Here is a 23,295-nt window from a genome sequence, read left to right on the forward strand (position 1 = left end):
ACTCTGATAAAAAAGTTCACATGGAATTTCTAGCATAGTTCAACTTACACAACTGCAATTAAAATACCACAAGAATAAACAAACCAGTCTCTCTTGGAGCTTGCTAGGCAGTGTTAGAAGAAAAACAAACATGAAACCTGCAGTCCTAGGTTTTATGCGTGCTACTGAAACATTTTCCTTTAAGGTTGATACCAAGCAAAAATGTCAGAAAAATGAAAGAGATCAAAATTAAAATTTCTTATTAAAGCATCAGAAATGTCACTTTTCCCACTTTAAAGGCAAAACTAGTCTATCTAAGGGGCAAAATTTTCTGAAACTTCTATAGCATGCTCAGTCCTATATTTCTCCAAGTCAGAAACTACATATATAAATATCTGAATTTTGAAATACACTTCTCTTTCTACTTTGAAGTATTTAAAATCAAATAATTGAGAGTTTAAAAACGTAAGCACAATAGATTATAGACAAAATACACAATATATTTTCAAGGATTATATTTTCTAATTAAATTTGTAATTCATTGATACACATAGGTTTGATTTTTTGCTGGTGTGACTACCTACTCGATTAAAAATTCCCAGTATCCCTGATAAACTGACTTTAAGATGATAGAGAAATTGGTAAGTCCCGAGAAAAAAAGATAGTCATTGTTTTTGTTTACCAACATGCAATGCATTACCTTAAACAAAAATAAAAAAGTTTGCATTTATCCCCAAGACTTAACTTGCTCTTTGACCCAGTAAATATTACTGATTTTAGAAATACACATGTAAAAAAGTATACCTTAGTATCAATGAAATGTAAGAGTTCAATACATTAATATTTATAAAGCAGTGCATGAATACAAGTTAAATTAATTCTTTAAGTCAAAAAAAGACAGTACCCATTTGCATTTCAACAAGTGAAACTTTTCCATCCATTTGACAGAGACAAGACTATAAAAGGTCTCAAATTTCTCCAATAAAAGTGGAAATTACATCTCAATATTTCGTCAGAGATTAAAAACAGAATTTTAGATGAATTATCTGATACAAAGATGGAAGTGAGGGTGCTGCTTCAAGATCTACAGAAGTAGAGCACTTTAAGACAATTAAATGATTTCCCTGCAGGCAATGTCTTTTCAATCCAAGCTAATGACATCATTTAAGGAGGATGGTCCATTTAACTGAAAGGATCTTTTACAAGGCAGACAGACAGAAGGCAATCCCGGAATGTTTTCAAGGACTTCCCATATTTCAGAATTATAATGGCAAAATGCCTACATCAAAATCTTAAACTCAAGCATTAATCAACAAAATGAAAGACTAATTTTATAAGAAAAATGTAATAAAACTCATTTTAAGAAGTTTTCCCTTCATTATTTTTTCCTTTAAAGGAACCAATTCTCTCCTAATGGTAATTATGCTGATTTGGAGTAATGATAATACTCAGGCAGCTCAGTTTTAGGCTTCTGTTTCTAAAGTGCAAGTTAAAGAGTAACTTTAATAAACTTTTCCACTAGTTTCTATAAGTTAGCTGTGATCTTTCAGACAGAAAGCATCATACTCTTGCTTCTAGAATGTACTGTATTACTTTTGATATAGTCTATATACCAGCCTTTAAATTGCACCATCACCTTTTTCATATAATAAATAAAAAATAAAAAAAAAAAAAAGGCAGCTTTCAAATGAGCCAGTAAGGGAAAAGTCACAGTTTTAGTGTCTGTATCAGCAGTTGAATGCACTTCTGTAACTTCTGAGGAGGGGGAGGTGGTATTGGGATCCTATACTTAAATGACTTTTCTGATATTGAAGAATCAGAGCAAGATACAGTATTTTTAAACAGTTAAAGAAACACCAATATTTTCATAATAAAATATTATTAAAACTAAGACATTATACAAAACTACAAACACCTCTTGTACTTCAGAAGGCGGCATCAGTCTAAACCCAACCAAAGAGTCTTTTTACCATTTACAATAACACTCAAAGCCATGGAAGTTGTATACACATTAGAATGACATCTCTTAATAAATGATGTGGTTCTGAGGACAGGGGGAAAAAAGTTTACCCTATGTCCCTTTAATATCCATTTCAAATTGTCAAAAACTTCAGAAAGCTGGAAAGTGTGAGACATAACGAAGAGATCTTACCATGTAAGCAGGAGCTAGAAAATGTAGAACTTGTCCTGGCTCTTAACCAGATTCCTTTCGCAATCTTGGACAAGTCAGAGCTACTTTGTCTCCACTGTTCCTCTTCATAACAGAGAAACAGTATTCACATCTTTCTAGAAATGCTGTGAAATGCTGTTGGTTTCATTGGTTTTCTTAAAAGAAATATTTACAGGGAAAAATATTTCATTTTCAGGCCTGCTGTGCCACTTTAGTGATTGTCCTGTGCCTCACCCACACACTTTTTCCAAGTAACGTAAGCAGTTGGAGGGAGGCAGAAGAAGGGGCGGAGCAGATGTTACAGCATGTATAAGTCTGGGATGTCACATATGTACTGATTCATGCATTTTATAAAATAGCATACTTCAGGTTGACAGGGAAAAAAGCAAGGAAAACACATGAAAGAGGATCCAAACAATAAGATGACTCTGATTATCTAAATTAAATGGTTTTCCAAGAAAAACAACTTTTGATTTTAATAATGTTGCCTTCTCCTTTCTTCCTTTTTAAATATAAAATCATGTCAAGTGCAAATGCTGTTTTCTAACACACAAAAAGCTCACCGAAAATTGTGGGAGTTCAGCCCACCAAAGCCAAAATTTTCCCTCAGTTTGAACAGGCACTTTTTCAACTCTCACTGTCACGCAAAAAACAAAGAAACAACAGTAAAAATTAAGTGATTTTAGTTTAAGGACTTAACTGTGCTTTTGACACTCTACCTCTTTCCCCACATCAAGAATATGGGTATCCCTGCAATGATGAACAAGTAACACATCAAAAGAATGCTGACTACTAAAGCCTGAATATAGTAATAATAGTAATAATAAGGAAGTGGCAATGCACAGAATAATATTGCTGTATTCCTAACCACCTGGTTTTTTTCTTAGTTGACAGTTACATTTCCAGTAAAGGAGGAAGAGATTTCTGTGGACTTCAGCAGCCATTACAGACTTAATTCCAGTCCCTGTTACACACCTTCCACATAACCTAGGTCTTCCTCTAGTATATTTACACATCGTTTCCAACCTTTTTCTCCCACTTTTTGGTCTTATCCTGATTAGGTTCTCTGGAGGATGGAATTATTCCAATTCATACACAGAGTAGAGGATTCTAAAACTGCCTTGATCCAATGAAAATAAGATGACACATGAAAAATACATTACCTCATTTATTGGCACTTAGCCAATTTGCATGGCTTTTTCATTCAGCTTCAGTTTGTATGCAAACCGAATTTGCAAAATCAGCCAATGAATCTACAATTAGCAACAAAACTGTATCAAAATAAAAACCTCATCATTATAGAGGTTCTTTTTTATATTGTTTCCCACAAAAGTATTTGCATCTACAACAGTTAGGCTGATGCACAGCCAGATTTCCTTGCATAAACTTTCAATCCTCTAAAAATAATATACTTTGACAACAAATTCTCAAAAACTCCTGACAAAATTGTTGTCGAGAACACCACACAGAGTCAGTGACACAGAAGTACCAAAGGACAAGACTCTTGAATTAACCTTCCATGCATTGTCTATACCATTACCTGTCTTATATCACTACCAAAGCCTGTTTCTGTGCAAGATCAGAGGCATACCAAAAAAATAGAGTGACTAATTGCTGTTCTATTTGTTCTAATTTCATTAAAATAATTTTATCCAAGAGTATATGTATTAGCCAATAAAGCACACTGACAAAAGAAGTTACTTATGGAAGGGAAATAAAACACCCAAAGATAACTTGGTTTAAAATATTTACAAATAGCTGGTATATTACTTAGAACAATCCTATGGGTGAAGAAACTAACACGAAAAAGCCATCAGAGCTAGACAACTGACTCTCAGTCCCAAAGAATTCACAAAGAATTACAGGAGGATCATCCATGTAACTATCAAACCAAAAGGACAAATTACGGCCACATCTATACAGCAGTGTGAACCAGAATAAGTAGTTATGTTGTAACCACACTTTTCTTTATTATAACGTAACCTTACAAGAGCATTGTTCTGTTTTGATTGTTATAAGGCAAGGAGAACCCAAACAACAACCTAAACAACTCTAGTTCTGAAAGAAACAATTTATTTCTCAGTTTTATGGTGATTTTCATCAGTTTAGTTTGTTCAGTTTCACACGCATGATTTTTTTAACATTTTGATTCAGTAAATTTGCTTTTTGTACAATATTTTCACCTTCTTGCTTTCTACTTGTAAATTTTCTTCGTTGAAGTCTATTTTTAATTTAAGACCCAAATCGTCACTAACTGCAAAGAAATTCCCTACGTGACATTCCTATCACGAAACTTGGAAAAGGAGAAGTCGGTTGAGAAAAAGACTGACCTAGAGATTTAATTAAGGTTCAGACACTCACGGCCCTTTCCAAAATACAGCAAGCAGTTATTTGGTATCATTGTAATATGTTATGAATCACTGCACCTCATTATTGGTCCTTGAAAAGGACAACAAAACCAAACAAAAACCTCCCTCAAAATGTCTGTTTCTGCAGGACAAAGGCAATTAACAGGGGGAGGGGAAAAAAAACCACCAATGAGAGTGTATTAGAGTGGCAAGGGAATTTAAAGATGTCATGTGCACCAAGTTGTGTTTCCTAAATTAAGGCTTAAAGACAAGAACTGTAGATTCCTCAAACGTCTTCAAAGTTAAATTTACCCCAGGTTGAAAACATCCTGGGAGCCCAACAAAGCTGGATTAATTTCTCTTCTCAACATACACATTTGTAAAGGTAGAGACCCTTGTAAACTCTATCCTAAAAGAGGTAATAAAATGTCACTAATATAAACATGGTAGTGTCTTAGTTATGGCAGTCTACCGAAAAATAGTCATAGCTGCACTGCCTTCAGTCTTCATACTATTTGGTGTTCAGCACATCTTAAAACATTCCTTATTTTTCTACCTATCTTGAGCTATACAGACAAAAATGATCCACAATAATTCAATAAAATATTCTTTATATGCATCATGGCTAAGTTCATATACAAGTCAGTCACCCACTATCTCAATGACTGTTAATGAAACTGAAAGCCTAATTAGCAAAATGAGGGGAATAACCCCAGCGTTCTGGCGCACCTCCAATATGAATAATTGCTTCTACCTATGCAAAATCCCCCTTGTCACTTCAATTAGGTGAAATATTCCTCACATCCTGGTCTTATATTGCTGGGTATTGTTTATAGTGCCATTGTAAAAGCTGCTGCATTCTACCATGGATACAGCTGCATTTTAATAGCAATAATGTGGCAATTCCTACTTTTAGTTACTACGTTCAAAAACCCCAGTTTTGCAAAAGGCTCTCTGATATCAAAACAAGAACCAACCAACCAAACAAACAAACAAACAAACAAAAAATACAAAAAACTCTCCACTAATTTATTGCGCATATATGAATGAAAGAAGCATAAAAACTATGTAGAACACAGGTAACACCTTCACAGCTACTGAGGTATAAACGTAAGTCTATCAGGCATAAGCATCTCTGGCAATTCAGCAGCATAACGAGCAGCCACCTTGTCATGCTATCACAACTTTAGATGCCTCAGAAACTAAGCCAAAGCTTAGTTTGCAGACTGTGAAATCCTACCAGTATATTAAAACACCCTTCTAAAAACTCATATATATGTACATCAAATTTAACAACGAAGAGAAAGAAGTTAGTCATCAACCAGCCCTTCCAGGGCCTCAAAAACAACAGCTGTACCTATTTCTACACCTTGCTTCCTGTGCATGCACACCCCTAATATCTGTTCCCCAGAACAGCCACCAATTCCCCCCAGTGCTTTCATTTTGGACTCACTCCCTCATAATCCCTAAAATTTTCTACAAAGGCCTAAAATTTGGATTATGCTTCATTTTAAATTGTTCATCTGACTAAAAATAAATAATTCCTAAATGAAAAAGGATTTAAAACTTTGGTAGGTCTAATGTTGATTTAGAGAGGGACATCTGGGGCTTATTATTGCCTCACCACATCAGAGTGCTTTCTTGTTCTCCTCTTTTGGCTCTGAACTGCCACTGAAAAGGTTATTAGTAAGTAAACTCCTGTATGCTTACATTAGTCATGCTAATACAGCCCACACTCCTTTTATTGTGCACTCCTGCTCTAACTCTCCCTGTCCCTGAAAAGATACAGTTTTAACAGACTATAAAATCCACTGGGTTTAGTTATGAAAGTTAAAAGATATCTTTTATTTAGGAAAATATGCAAGCAGATATCTGCAATCCACATTAACATTAACTGTACCTACTATTTCATGCAACATTTCAGTAACCACATCAGCGATTTATTGTTCTACTATGGTAGTACAGAAACTTCCACAATAAAATACAGACCAGGAGTGAAAAGAGCTGTAAAACCATTAAAAAAAAAAAAAGTTTGCCTTTTTCTTGCCCTGGCCTCCTAGGACTGTAAATCTCAACCTTTCTTTTTCCTAAATTGTCCTCTTTCAAGGTTTACCAGTGTTATAAATACCTTTGTCTTCTACTGACTAGACACATTTTCTCCTGTAGACTCACTTCCTGTGGGAAATGTTACATCAAAAATTACACACATGCACGCACTATTAAAATTGTGATCGCTGCTGCAATTCTGTCAATATATTAAAAAAAAGCACTAAGAAGAGAGCAGCTTTCACTTTACCATTATCTTCTATACAAGGAATAGCATTCTTGCATGGGAAATAGCAATATACATATTGAAATTTATTTCAAAATACAGTAGAAAATAATTTCCATTAAGTACACCTGTTGGGGAAAAAGCTGCACACACCAATGCTTAAGCATAAGTGTGCATCTGTCCTTTAAATACGGATAGCAGTAATAGTTTAAATGCAGTTCAAATCATGGCCAGTCTTGCTGCAAATATAAAACCTGCACCATGCAATGCTAAATTACGAAGCACCTCTGATAAGTTTACGGAAGACAAAGAAAAAATTGGTTGTAAACTCGTCTGCATTGCAAAGATCTCTTTTGTCTGTCAATCAACAGAAAAGTATTATTCCACCATCACAAAAGACAAACCTTTGGAGGCAGTATAGGTCTGTGTGTTGTGCAAATGTGCAGTTGCTAAGAAGCAAATATGCTTCTCCTCTAATCAAATAGCCCAGCTCAGCAATGCTGCTGGCTTGGGGCAAGAAGCAAATTCCACCAGCCACAAACTTAGAAACAGTCTTGAATTATTTGTTGCTGACCGCTGGCTGAACCCTGTCCTGATGAGCACCATCACCATTAGCCACTTCTCAGTGTATTCCATCAACCAATGGCAATAGCAGCATGCTACAGCTCAGGCTGCAAGGAATTGATCAAACAGGGTAATGAGACTATTTCTTCATGGAGGTTATTTTAAATGAATATAAATATTTTCTTTCTACATAATTTGCCACAAAAGGTCACTGAACTCCCTGCGATTCTAAAGAAAAATGCTATGGTATCCCCTTTATATATTTGAGTTAGGATATAGCCAACAAACAATTCTGGGCATTTTTGATGATCGTGTAAATCTTAATGAGGTGGCATCCCAGACAATTGATTAGCGGCAACGTTCTATCTTCAGATTTAGTTACGAACAAAAAGAAGATTTGATGCTATTTTAGAAAATCATGATATACTTACACCTTTAAAATCTTTCATGAGAGAATATATTCTGTGAGCCTAAAGACTTATATTTTTACTATTAACAATAGATCATGCATATTTAGTTATGCTTGCCATACTTTGATATTATAGCCCTTTCTACAGATTCTTTCAACTGAACACACAGGTTAAAAATACTTTGTGTCAGAGTCAAGTTACTGATAAGGAGTCCCACATTCAGACACCCTGTCTGTTGTAGTTGTTTTCTTTAAAAAACTACTATAAAGAGACACCAAGAGATCCTTGAAATTTAATTCAAAACAACTGCTACAAAATTCTCGTTCAAGGCCCTCCTTGCCCCATGTAAGATTTTTAGTTCTATAATTTCCGGTACTGGACAATTTCTGCAATGCTGGGAAAACACATGAATATTGATTTACATACTAGTCTAATAGCATTTTATTAACAAAGGCATTACACTAGGGTAGTAATAAGACTATGATAAAGAAATAGTGCTCATTATTTTCTACTTTTAGGGATAATAATATAAAAATATTCCGATAGGCCAACTAAACACATTTGTTTGTGTTTGAGAGTTCACAAGGTTACCTTGAATAACTTTAAGTTATACTTTCAACACAAAAGAAAATTTAGATTTACACTCAGAGATGAGTATAAGTCACTCATCTGAGACACAGCACTTAAAAATGGAGGTTAAAATATAAATTGAAAAATATATAAGGGATTTAAATTAGTCTTGTCCTGATTAATAGGGGTTCACTTACATAATAACAGAAAGGGCTTTGGATTTTTTTTTTAATTCACATAAAATATTCAAAGCTGGTTTTTTTCAAAGCAGAATAAAAATGTGTTATCTGAAACTCTGTTCTTCATATTTGGTTGGGATCCTCAGCTCCTCAAGCTTTTTTCTCCTCTAAATCATTGGCTCTGACCAGTAGAGGAAATAAAAATTAAAAACAAAATCAAGAAACTAGTAAGAATAATAATAATTACAAAAATAATTTAGATCAACAGGATTTTTCTCCCACCTCCCATCCCTATTAAAATCCTATTTACAGAGTATTCTTTTCTAAATCTTTATCAATACTGTCATTACATCTTGTACGGCAGTGAAATGCATCTAAGGCCTGAATAGAATAAAGCAACGTAGATGTGTTTGTCCTACTGAACCACCATTTCTAGATTTTTTAATTTTTTTTAAGAAAAGGTGACAGCAAAAATAAAACTGCAGTTCTCTGATAGAAAGGATAGCTTGCTTGGCTGGTTATTCCAAATCATATAGCTTGGTACCTCTGTTACACAGAGCCTACAAATTCTTATTGTTTATTCATAATTTCTTTTAAAAGTGAGTTTCCAAAATAAAAAGGAAACAATTCTTATTAATGTTGAAGATCTATAAAAATCTCTGAGAGAACATGAAGCTAGGACTATTCAAAACACACAAAAGTCCTGCAAAACTATTTTCACCGTGGGTAAAGGAAACCAATTTATACATAAATCCTAATTTTTCCTCAAAGAAATGTGATATTAAGTCCTAAATGCCATTAATAATAAAAAATTAAAAGTAAGCAGTCCTTTACAATACCAATAAAAAACCAATATTCACTCAGGGGGAGGGAAGAAATCAGCACCCACTAGCAAAAGACATCTCATCAACGGACTAACATTTGACAAAAATCAGTGGAAACAGCAAAGAAGCCACTGCAAGTTCCAGTGCCAAGGAGCCAGATGGCACTGCTGGAAAAATTATATCTACAGACTGGCAGCTTGATCCCATGATTATTGCCCAAGGGAGGAGGAAGAGGAAAACAAGAGGTATTTCTGTGTGATGGAGTAAATCAATTATCACCAGCTCACTATGGCATTTTCACATTATTTCTAAACCACATTCTAAATATCACACAAACGAATGAGAGTCCTGGAAGATTCCAGTGATCTGAGACAGTAAAAAAGGTATGCCATACATTAAAAAAAACAATATGTACTTAAATCTACCTCCGTCAACTGCATCACGTAGTCCATATTTTCAAATTAAATTTGCAGATATATTGTGGTTTACAAGTAAAAACAAAGTTTTTATTTTGCTGGGTTTATTTTTGACCAGCAATTCCAAGTGTTAGCTATACAGATTACAGAGGAAAAAATATCTCTCCACTTCTCTCTGTTATGACTACATTCTTTTGTGCAGTTTCAACTCTTAGCAGACAGTTATTTTTCACACACAAATACTGAACAGCCATTTTGCTAAACTATTCCAAAAAGCTTTGATCAAACAAATTTGTGGTAGTCGCACCAATTATTTTTCTATTAAAATACAGCATTAAAGCTGGTCTCTGAAGATGTTAGAGAGAGAAAAATCAGTCCACTCCTACTATCATATAAGGAAAGCAGTTCTAGAAAAACTACAAGACAAGCTTTTCCCCACCACCTTATATTCACACTATTCAAATTACTAAACACAAAATTGACAGAATTATAAGAATATGTTAGACTCTCCATGTGAAAACAGGCATGGTTAATTTTTTTTTTCATTGCAAGTCAATGACAACACTTCCATTAACTTATTTTCCAGGCAACTGTAATAAGGCCCATTTCCTGTACCCATACTTGCAAAAGAACAACTCATCTATTACCTACCAAAAAGACTTGGATCACCTTCACTTCTCATCTCCATTCCATTTCCATCTTATAGCACAGCCACGTGCACAATCCAAACATCCTTCTGCCCCCACTCAGATTATCTCAACGCTAATCCTTTCCCCTTACCTCCTCAATGCAAAGCCGTGCAGATATGTGAAGCACATAATAAACTAACTGCATCTTTGAATATGTATTGTGAGTATTTATACATAACCCATGTCCAAGTTGTGCAAGCCGCAGCCCTGGAGCCTTCAAGACCAGGTTGGATGAGGCTTTGAGAACCCAGTCCAGTGGAAGGTGTCCCTGCCCATGGCAGGGGGGTTGAAACTAGATGATCTTTAAGGTTGCTTCCAACTCAATTATATGATTCTATGATATACAGAAATATAAAATCTGACTGTTGAGGAACAAGGAAAAAGATGTTTCATATGAAGAATAGGATACCTCTGAAAAGTTATTATCAGGCTGTGATATACTTTCCATTAAGCAACATGTGTTCAGGTAGACAGACGAAATACTCAGAAGGACAGGAAAATCTTGTTTATATCAGAAAAGGTCTTCCTCCATTTTGTAGTACAGGTTCATTCATAATTCCTTGCCCAAAAGGGGCTCAAAACTATTTTCGACTATCAGCAACAGAGAAGACAAAACTAAGATTCTCATGGGATAATACCTGTCATTATAGTGATAGTGGTGAACAGGCTCTGCCTAATATTAATTAAGAAACTGTACTAGTAATCTTAGTCTGGAAAAAATTTGGCATTCACCAGTTTTAGTCTGCTACTCTACTCTTAAGTCCTACTATTGTAAGTAAACCAAGTAAACATCTATGAAGAATTACTGAGAGAACTACCAATCAAACTAATACTGCCTAGTGATAGATGCCCAAAGAAGTATGGTTCCAGCTGAAAATTTTTAAGCAGGGAACAATTATCTGCAACATCTTCTTGAAAAGGGCAATAATGAATTGTCCATACAGACAATACCATAAAGATTTTATCTACGATGTTTTTTCCTTGCAAAACACTTCAATAAAACTTTTCATGACACAGTTTTTACTTTTCCACTCAAATTTAATCTGAAAATTGACAAATATTAGTCCACTGCAACTTTGCTTTTATTTAAAAAGGAAACAAACTCAAATCCACTAAATTAATGCCTGGATTGCATGATGCCTGAAAGGAAACAGGCCGGTTTCATTCTTGCTTAAACTCTACAGATTCACTTTGCACCTTCACAGAAATTACTAATCAGTTAAAACACAAAACCAGGAATATGGGGAAAATCCTTTTCTGTTCGTTAGGATGGATACACACGGCAAACTTGGTTTGTACTTGCATTGCAAGTCTACACTTCTTTTTTTTTTCCCCTAGTAGGACCTTGAAAGCCTCATCCTTGAGACAAAACATGAAGTACCACACAAGCATTGTTTTACATATTTCTGATCTAGTCTAAAACCAAGAAAACACTATGGTTATGTAGAGTTTGTTCTCCCTAGGATGTTTGGGGCTACTGCATAGTATATGTTGAAGGTAGAACCACTTTCCTGCCATACTTGGTAGATACCAGGAAGGAAAAGATGCCTCCATGCCTTGAATGCCAAGCAGCATCAATCCGCTGGACTTGCTCACCTCTGGTACCAGAAGGGTACCTACCCACCTCAAGGTGCCACTGGAGTAGCACGAATGAGTGCTATCATCTACAACTGATGCATCTGTCTGGTTCTGTGAGGAAGGGAGTAAGGAGCAGAATGGAAGCTGACTTGCCATTACTGCTTGCAGCAAGAAAGCAGAATTTCAGGAAATCAGAAGGTAGAAAAATCACTCAGCCAAGGGAAAGCATTAATAAGGTCCTAAATCCATAATTAACAGCCTGCAAAACACACTTGAAAAGCTTATCACATACCCAAGAGGTTGAAGGAAAACCTTTCCTCTTTCTTTTTATGTCAACTATTTGTGATGTATAAGAACCGATCTAGAAGGACATCAGGCCAACAAGCAAGATAATGTAAACAGAAAAATGTATTCACTTCAGCTTTCTGGACTTTTTTTTTTTTTATGATAATGTTGTTACATATCTCGAATAAAATTATGATCTAATATGAAAAAGAAATGGGTTAAGCAAGTCATTATTAGTTTTTTATTGTGGATATTGTCCTACTTAGTGGTGGAGCATACATGGCTGTTTTGTTACTGCTCAGTCACTGAAGCAACATAGATGAAATAAAATGAGCAACAAACCATGTCATTTCTCCCGTGGGAGAAAGGTAAATGCTAAAAGAACACAGGGGTTTATTGTTTAATAGGAAGTTTTTCATTATGATAATTAGAAGTTCAAACATTTTAGTATCATCAATTTGTACACACTGTTAACCTACATGATGCCATTTTTAACTTTACTGTTGACTTTAATAGGGACAAAATTTCACTTAAAACTTCTGCTTCCTATTAGAAATTATTCCCTTATGTTCTGTACAAATGGTTTAAATCAAAATTAATTAGATTAGCTTTGCATATTTCACACGCTCTTTTTTTTAAAAAAACTTTTTGCTTCTCCAAGTAAGTCACTGCTGCTAAATGCATTTCTATAGTTCTGCAAACAAACCAGCAAGCAAGCAAGCAGTTCAGTTGTTTGTTCTTTTCATAAGGTTTCAACAAGAGCTGCATGTGGAAAGTTATAGAGATTCTATTCAGTCTTCAAATATATTCATGACAGAGGGAAAAAAAATATACCATTGTCATGTTTTTTACAGACAAAAGAGAGCCAAAAGTCAAAAGACCAACAAAGACCTTAGGATATGTATCCTCTTACAGCAAACAGAGTGCACTGGGGCAAGCTGTCTGAGGGAGACTCAAATTGCACCAGTAGAGAAAGATGAGGGAGGTGCCTGCCAAGAAACATCTCAGGTAGACTAAGGATGAATACACTGGTTTTACTCTTAAGACCTCTCCTTTCCATCAAGGAGTCAGCACCCTCTTCTCATCTGTTAAACAGATTTTTATCTGGGAATTTATGCATATGTGGTCCAACATGCAACAATATCCTCATAAACTGAGTTTCAAAAAAATGCTTCATATTTTAAGTTCCTTCAATACATTATACTTTTCATTGTGTTCTGCCAGTTTGTAAAACATTGTATTCTGGATGACATGTAAACTGTTCATAAGTGTGTCAGCCTAATTTCCTAGTGATACATTCTTCCTCTGACAGACTCAGCATACCACATTGGGAATTCTAGGCTTCAGTCTTCCTGCTTAAGACTGAGTTGCTAATTACAATTTTTTAGAATGCTGAAAGCAACATTTCTGATTATCACATTACCTTTTCAGCCAGAAATGCAGAACCATAATACATTGCAAGACACAGTATTTCCTCTGCCATACAAAATTTGTTCAGACACAGCAAGAGTCTACTAAACCACTGATAAAACCTAGAATTACCTACCCATACCAAAACAATAAATTACAGTATTTCCCATTCACAATTCTGAAAAAACTAGCATCCCCTCAGAAAAAAGTTAGCATGCCAAAGTCCCATCTTTACACATTTTCCATATGATGGGCTACTGCCCTCTGCCAGTTCCTAGTAAGACCAGAAAGCAGAAGCCATCCTTTCTTACCAAAGATAAGTGTCCAAGTAAACCTAGATCTTACTTCCCCTCAATATGATTTTTTTTTATTCAAGCTTGAATATTTAAAGAGCTATAAGAAATAATAAAATACCTGGTATTCTGCCTTCAATGAGATCTATCTATGGGAAAAACAAGACAAATAAAGAAGTTTCCCACTCCTTTGAATGGTTGTCGTGCACTTAGGTTTGTAACTCTCTCTCCAATAATGCAAAGCAAATAACTAATCTAGAATAACTCAGGTAAACTTCCAATACCGTCATCCCCAAGACAAGCAAACATGTATATGATTATGTTAATAAAATAGTGGTAAACCAGTACACGACTGGAGGCATAAGAAGGACAAAAAGAGAGAGAACAAAATCCTAGTTGCATTTTCCATTCTCCAACCTTTACTACATTGCTTACTTACTAACACTGTTTAACTGGCTCTGTGATGGAACACAGTTTTTGCTTTAATATAGTGCCTCAAAAATAAACTCAGTAGGAATGTAGTTGAAGAAAGTGGGCATAAAGTCTTACACTGAACTCTACCTCCCCTTCTTCAGTGACAGTATTCAAACCTCTGTGCCTAACAAACAGGAAAAATAAGGGGGAAAAAAAGAAGCTTAATTAGTATTTGCATTTGAGACTTGAAAGTCAAAAGCAGTAGCATGCAAAACTCAGTCAAAAAATTTTTCATTCTCACTTGATCAATCAAAATGCAAAATGTGACATTCATACAAAGTAAATACTATAGATCATGTAAAATAGTTGACTCAAGCCTGCAAAGACTTGCATAGAACTTTTCCAAAGGAGCTGCATGAAAACAAAGTGCTGAGGCCTGTTGCTTCATCCAAAAATTGTAGCAAGAAACGCATGTTGCAGGGAGCAATAAATTTTGCTCATTTTCAAGACTGCCCTTTGATGACAAACAGTTAAAGCATAACCCTTTACTTTATTCTGTTTCCTCAAAGTTCTCCAAATGCCCTGTTTAGCTTTCTTTAGCCCTACCTTCCTCCATTTCAACTATGGGGAGATTTAATATGAGATTCTCACACTGTTTAAGAATTTTCTACTAAAAACCATATTTTATTCATAAGGTATAGCCTAATATAATAGTTTGAAGAGCATACAAGTCCCCAGACACATTTTTAGTACTTCTTTCATCCTTACATACCCAAGGCAACATTTCTGACCTTCCATAGAAATGGTGATGATCTAAATTATTTTATCACAGCACTCACTGCATTTTTAGATCCAGTTATTATCCAATGACATTCTCTCTGTAGAGCTAAACAGATGTGTCTTCTTCAGAGGTTCTCTCTCACTCACTACTTCAAAAGTCAGAAAGTTTGTTCCTTAAATATTAATGGCATTTCATACCCATGGAATCAAGTTACCATACCGTAAACCAAAAAAATTTACTGTTAAAAAAATACCTTTATATTATAGAAGAAGATTACATTGTTAAATAGGAAAGTTTCAGCCTGCCATTGAACCTATATTTAATATCATCTTAAGAAACGTGAAAAGTAAATGAAAAATAGTAACTTTTCCCTCATTAACATCTCAATCAAAAATAAGTTTGTTACCAACTTGAAAAAAAGTCATAGTATTTCAATTTTTAAGTATTTTGGTATACTTTGGTTTTTAACTTATCAAGACATATGTATTTCCCACTACACATATTCTTCAAAACACAGATGGCAGTAAGAAATTACCAGACATAACACTGTTATACAATGTACTATACAAAAACCTGTCATTTAAGTTGCAAGAAACCTAGTCATCAATAAGTGAAAAAATACCCCGCTCAAAAATCAATTATGTTGAGTCTTTTGTATAGAGAAGTAGTACACCTTTCAGGCAACTGGTATTAATGAGCAGACATGGCTATAGAATCTCCATCTGTTTTTCTGACAAAGCTGTGACTACTCCAGTCTCTCATTGAAATTCCATTAATCTGGTGCACCAAGGACCAATGCGAAAATCAAAACTCCATCTAACCCTTTATCAGCTCACAATAACCTACAAGTGAACTCTGCCTGTTAGCATACAGCGAGTTATGATTTTGCTATCAATCAGGCTGTTAGCCAATAAAAAAAAAAAAAAAATCAAGTTAAGACCAGAGTGCCTGGCAGTGCTGTTTTGTTTGGTCTGTCTTGTTTTTGGGTTTTGTTATTTTATTTGGGGGTTTTGCTGTGTTTTATCCCTCTTCCAGTTTCTGTAGGGTGTCTGGATATGTAAGCCTATGCATCATTCTCCTTCGTTGTGATTTAATTGCTGCCAGCAATCAAGTCAAAGCATCACTGAAGTGTGCTTGAATTTCATTAGATGATATAACTTATGCTACTTTCCTACAGTACCTAATAAACCATAAAGAAACCAAAACACATATGGCTTGAGGGAATAACTGGAAAATTAGGTGGCCATTTGGGAACTGAGTGAACTTTTGAACCAGAGGAACAGAGAAAAAGAAATATTAAAAGGAAAGACAGACTTAGAATGCACACAGAGACGTGGGGGTTTGACCTTTTCAGTACCTAGAAAATTACATTAGCATTATGAAAAATACATATCATGTTTAGAGTTTATAATCCATCAAAGTTTAGATACTTTGTTAGTGCCTACCATAAGGTAAAAGTCAAAAGGACAACATAACAATCGGATTTGACAAAAGGCCTTTGGGTGACCTGTGCTAATTTAGTTATCCCATACTTATTGTTAAATGGATTATCTCTCTTGTAATTAATACACCATTAGAGAAAGGTCACACAAAAACTCCACGATTTTACAATGACTGTAGCATACACGTAATACTCTAATTCTTTATCTGTTACCAAGCAGGTGCCTTCACAAATTATGTTTTGACAGTAATGCTGCAAAGTCAAATACTGATACTTTCACAAGTCACACAAACCTTAAAGTCTAACTCAAGTATATAAAGAGAAATGCCCATTTTGTTTTGGGTTTTTTAGCAGAAAATATATACAGAATGTTTTACATAAAAATATGAATGGAACTCAAACATAAATAAAAATCAACTCAATTTGGTTATCTACAAATAGGGTCCTCTGTTAACGCTGAGAGCATTGATCCTACACAAGTCAGGTTTTAGACCTGCACAGAGCCCTGCTGAATTGAACCAGTAATCATGTAAGATCAAACATCTACATTATAAACTCAGCTTCTTGAGAAGAATTTAAATATTGAACATTAACAGACTGCTAGAAAACAAAAATGCAGTATTAAGCTTTAACAAACCCATTCATGCCTATAAGGACTGAACCAAAGGCACCTCTGAGGATCAATCCACCTCTTATAAGATTCTCCCAACATACATTTTCATATATAGTCTAGGTGGCTAGACTTGAATGATGGATTATATATGTTAAAATCAAAATGGTTTTAGAATGACACATTGGACATTCAAAGAGAAAAACAGGAATACTACTCCAATAAATGAAAGTATTTACAGATCAAAATTTACCACCTTCTCTCAAATTTTCCTAGTGCTGCACTCTCACTAGGTAATTAAAGAGGATTTATCAGGAAATACTGAAAGACTAGTATTATCACCTCAAACACAACAGAATTGCACCCACTATATTTCTACCTAAACCGGTACAAGTTAGCAAAGATATTGTTGAGCAGCTATTATATCTACTCTCATAGCTTCAAAATTGGCTAAAATTAATCACTTATCTGTACAAACTCATATGGTATTTCACATACTCTTGCATCAGCATTCTTCAGCCATTCATTATTTAGGTTGATGAACATTATCACTTTTTTTCTTGATTAACTGTTTTGAAACAATTCTATAATCATATCTCCTATTAAATAGTCATATAATTTTATCACATACCCTTTATGCAATCAGTACCATGTTATTAAGTTACAATTAGAAATAATGTTAAGATTATGTTTGTAAGCAAAAATAAATATAAAGGAAAGTTGCATTCATCTGTAGTTTTGAAAATTACCTTGGGTTTTCAAAAAACCATATGCAATTTGAGTGATAATTACATTTCAACCAGAGAGCAAAAATGCCTGGTTTTATTTTTTTAATAGAAGGTCACACTGTCAACATGCAATAAGCTCAATATATATAAAAAAAAAAAGGGTGTGATTATTATTGTTACACATTTTACAGACTTCTGGACATAAAAAAATTGCGTTATTCTGAATCAGTGGTTAGAAGGTTTATCACTTATGCATGTACTTGACTTATCCCTGTTCTGCAATAGACATAATTTTATACCTCATAAAAGCAATTTATGTTTCCAAAGGGAATAATCTGGATAACATAAAATGTGGAGTGCTATGTTGCAGGAAGCATATTTTCATTCAGCAATTGTACTTCGAGATGGAGCTGCACAGTTTGATCATCATATCATGTCAGCAAACATCATTCACTAGTAAGTCTATCTAACTTCTAGTGCCACAAATTAATATACATCGTTAATTTATTTGTAGATATACTTAATTTATTGCCATATATTATCCATTGAAGGTACTTATATTACATATACAATAAACAAATCTCAAAAATATGGACACTATGCTAAAGCAAGCTTGTTAACTGTTGAAATATTCAATTGTTCATGTCTTCAGAATAGCCACATTTAGCATTAAACTTAATGAATACAAAACAAAGCAACATGGAAAACAGCTATGGAGCCTAGAGGTTTTTTTTAAATGCAAACTCAACTTTAAAATTTATATAACAAAAACTGTCTTAATGGAAGGAAACATTGTAGGAATAATTAATTTAATATTTTATGAACCTATTCTGCATGGAGTTTGCAGAAAAATATCAATCACATAAACTGTTTCATTATTTATTAGATAAATAATACAGTAAGCCATTAAGTAGCACAATAAAATTAAGCAAGAATTTGATAATGTTGAATTAACAAACAATTTGTTACTACAAATATTCACACTGTTTTAGCCACTGATCTATCTTCAAAAACATATGCATCTACAGAAGATGCTTTGTTATCAAAAAACATGAGTTTGAAAACACCATGTAAATTTGAGACAGCTTCACTATGCTCTAGGACCACTAGAGAGAGCTCTTCAGTTCCTTTAAAGGTTCTTGTAAAGGTAAGAAAACTGTCCAGCTGTGATGCTTATCTGTTTATCTGTTTTCCAACACTAACATTCGCATCATGAGGATCCGATTACATGAGTTCATAGCAAACTGGCAAATCTAGTACATTCTAAGGTAAAGAATGTCACATACCATCAGAAGGTGCTTCATCCTCTTTATCATATCGGTCAGATGCTATTGAGACACTATCAAGAGGTGAAGAAAGAGAGTTCTCAGACTTGTCCTCATCTTCCAGTTCTGTAAAAGTCAAAATATATTGCTGGTTAAATAGTGTATCATGCAAACACAGACAGAATAAAAGTATTTTTGATAGTAAGGAGGATATCAATTCCTATCTGAAATAGAAAAATTCCCATTTCTCATGGACACTCGTATGCTCCAGCACAGCTGTGAGCACTGCTCTTCTAGGGCTACCTTTATGTGTACACGTTGCTGAAGCAGTTTCCCTAAATGCTGTCATATAATGAAGCTGCTCCCAGCACCGCACAGCTGGCAGCTTCTCACACAGGGGTGGAAGAAACACACACCACAGCAAAGAGGTGGGCAAGGGAAAATGCTGGCAGAAGGAGAAAAGGAGAGTGCCAGGCTCCAAAGTTCTGCGTGTCCAAGTACAGGATGGAGCTTCAGTGACTTCCCTCTCAGGAAATGCCAAACTATTGTTGGCAGCAGTTTGTCAACCTCTGCCCACTTTCACTTTTTTTCACCATAATTAGGCTCTGCTTTGCAAATTTGTATGCGCATTCTTCCCATGAAACCAGAAGTGGAATCGCCTTCTGACAGAACTTGGGGTTTAATGCAGCATTCTGTTAATTAATTTCTTACACAACTGAGAGCCCCACTACAATAGATACAAAATCTACATTATCAGCTGACCTAATGCACTCTGATCAGTGTCATGCATAAGTGTGAAGGTCTGGGAAAGATAAACTGAAATCAATATTAGTCGAGGCTTTCATCTAATCAGACAAAATTTAATTCTCCCTCCTGAAACTTAGTATATTTTCTCAGATATGTTTAATACATCTAGGCAAAAAAGAGTTGGAAAAAGAACATAAACTACGTTGCTCCTAAAAAAAATAAAATCAGGTCTTGGTGAAGGAGAAAAACTAAACATGACAAAAATCACCAGATGAGAATCATAAAGTTGATGCACCAATAGATCAAATGACCCTCAAATTTCTTAAAAACCATGTAACAGTAAATTGTTCAAGCACTGCCTTTTTGTATATACATACAGAGAAAGCTTTCCAGAGATCTCCAGATACCCTCTCCTATTCACATGTTCCTTTTTGGAGCACTGTATAGGATAACTAGTTTCTCAGAATCTAAAATAAACCCCCTGCACAGTGAAAATATTCTTCTCCAGATACAGGAATTGTGCTCATCAGTAGGATCGCCTCGCTACAGCTGCAAGTTTACCCCTTCCTATTCAATAATGGAAATTCATGGAAAATTCACAGTCCATGTCCAGAAAGCACCACGGTTGTTTGCAAAGAACAGCAAGTTTTCTATGCAGATAAGACAACAAAGCCTGATACTTGCTTTGCTGGAATTCTTTTACATCGAAAGGTTGTCAAATACTAAATTGGTTTTTCCTTCATTAATTTAGTGTGCTTTTTCCTGGGAAAGCTTCCTTTCAAGCTCTCATGCCATTTACCAACTGCTCTGAATCTGAACCTGACTCCAATCTATTTTTGACACAGTCCTCTCCCAGTAGCACGCCAGTCATCGTGTTAATCTGATCAAAATACTTGCATTTCATCACACCTGTCAAACCAATCAAAAGTAAATTATCCCTCTCCAGGATTCACCTCTTCCTCCAAACAAAAAAAGCATAGAGTAGATAGCACATGAACAGAAAATATTATGCCTTATTTACAGCCAGCATGATCATCTTTCACACTTAGATGCCAGAGACCAGTTGCCTGTCTCTCTCTGCCTATATATATCTTTATTAGATGAAAGACTCCATATAAAAAGAGTAGACATGATATTTACAACCTATACAATAGTAAAAGTTTTTCCACTCTTCTCCTGTCCTAAACTTTTACCAGTACTAGAATGCATAGAATATATGTGTATATGTAAGCACTGGCTGTCAATCAAAAATGTCCTCTTATCAGCTATGCATAAACATACTATCATTTAACCTTCATGAAGGTGACAGTATAAATTTAAAATATTAGGCTGTATTTCTAGAGGAAAACATTTCCACAAACACCATACTCCAGCACTCAAAATTCATGGGTTGAATCGTAAACCTTAGTATATTCGAATGAATAGCACTTGTGGATGAAAAATAGGTGAGTTTATATGTAGGAAGAACATCTGCAGGGAATTTTGCCCCACTCAGCAATACATAATCTCTTATGTAAGTTTGCATAGCTGCACTGTTACCTTGCTCTTCCATTAAGTCACCATACTACCATTTTCCAAGCATGCTTAGGATTTCAAATTCAGTAAACATTTGTGCTTTACTCCCATATAAAAGCTAAGATCTAGGAACAAGGGCCTTTTTAATACATATATACATACATACATACATATTTAGGGCACAATTTACTTGTACCTATCCCAGACTGTGCTGGCTTTGGCTAGGAAAGAGTTAATTTTTCTCATAGTAGCTGGTATCAGGCTATGTTTTGGATTTGTGCTGAAAACACTCTTGATAATACAGGCATGTTTAAGTTACTGCTGAGCAGTGCTTACAGAGTCGAGACCTTTTCTTCTTCTCACACCAACTCACCAGCGAAAAAGCTGGGAGTGCACAAGTTGGGAGGGGACACAGTTGGGACAGCTGACCCCAGCTGACTAAGGGGATATTCCACACCATAAGATGTCATGCTCAGCCTATAAAGCTGGGGAAAGGAGGAAGGAAGAGTGATGATGTTTGGAGTGATGATGTTTGTTTCTCTAAGTCACTGTCACACATGATGGAGTCCTGCTCTCCTGGAGATGGCTGAACAACTTGCCTATCCATGGGAAGTAATGAATGAATTCCTTGTTATGCTTTGCTTGTAGGTGTGGCTTTTGCTCTACTTATTAAACTTTATATCAATCCATGAGTCTTCTCACTTTTACCCTTCCGATGTGGGGCTCAGTTGCCATCTGGGGTTAAACCATGACACAGGTATATACTGTATTTGTAACATCAAAGAACATGGCAACACTGAATGTAGATTTATAGTAAAACAAGTATCTGTTCTATTTCTACAAAATCCAAATTCAAAGTGCTCTTAAAACAACTGAAAAATGTTGAGGTATTATGAAGAAATTACACACTCAGTGCTTTATAGACTTCAAAGCATTCTCTAGGTGTTAAATCCTAAATAAGGCTTGAAGACTTCCATGAAAAAAAGGCCCTCACTGAGAATGACAATCAGAACAAATAAATAATCCTATGTCATACAATTCAGGTACCCACACTTTAAGTGAAAAACGTGGAGAATAGGTGACAGACACTAAACAGAGGTATAAGCAACCTGCCGTCATGCAGGTCTAGATTAAACAAAAAAAAATTTTCCATTTTTTATTTTAAATAAATGTATTCATAAATTTGTATTACACCCTGAAAAATGTAATCCTTAGATCATCTAATTTGTACAGAACTGCACACATTTCAGTAGAAAAGCTGACTCAATGTGCTCTGGAGCTTTAACAGGCAACATCTCACAATGTGTTTATGTGCTTACATAAAAGGACGACCACTTTCTGGTATCATCCTTGGAGTTTTTCCTCCAATTCTGTCAGGGTTAAAAGACATCCTAGGAGCGTATGCTAATATATAAAGATATTGCTTCTGACAGTTCACAGAGAGGCTTCTTGTTGATTCTATACAACTTTTACATTCCCACTCAGAATAACCTCTGCCCTTCCTTCACTTTACATCCTCTTCCATCAACGTGTTGCATTGAAGTTCATACTCCACCTATGGAGTAAGAGCAGACAGAATTGCATTTGAAGCTCCATATGTTACTCCTGGAACAATCACAGGAGTCAGTGTTGAGCAGCACAAACCACTACTCTCTTCAGGTGCCAAGTACCTAAAAATACACCCAAAAAGCATCAATAAATTAAAGAAAAGCATTCAACTTGCACTTATGTAATAGAAAACTGAACTACAAAGCAACAATGGGCATCAGGTAAATGTACCCAATACAATTTGAAGGCATAATTGAAA

General features: G+C 35.1%; 1 protein-coding gene across 2 annotated transcripts in view; it reads right to left on the reverse strand.

Annotated features, from left to right (window-relative positions):
- Positions 1–23,295, reverse strand: part of SKAP2 (src kinase associated phosphoprotein 2) — a 118,951-nt gene that overhangs the window by 76,530 nt on the left and 19,126 nt on the right. For both annotated transcript variants that reach the window (XM_027639384.1, XM_027639383.1), the window contains exon 4: positions 19,248–19,352. In XM_027639384.1, the coding sequence (XP_027495185.1) occupies positions 19,248–19,352 (105 nt within the window). The remainder of the gene's footprint in view (positions 1–19,247; positions 19,353–23,295) is intronic.

Source organism: Corapipo altera, unplaced genomic scaffold (assembly GCF_003945725.1).
Source record: "Corapipo altera isolate COAL_440 unplaced genomic scaffold, ASM394572v1 44, whole genome shotgun sequence".
Classification (NCBI taxonomy): domain Eukaryota; kingdom Metazoa; phylum Chordata; class Aves; order Passeriformes; family Pipridae; genus Corapipo; species Corapipo altera.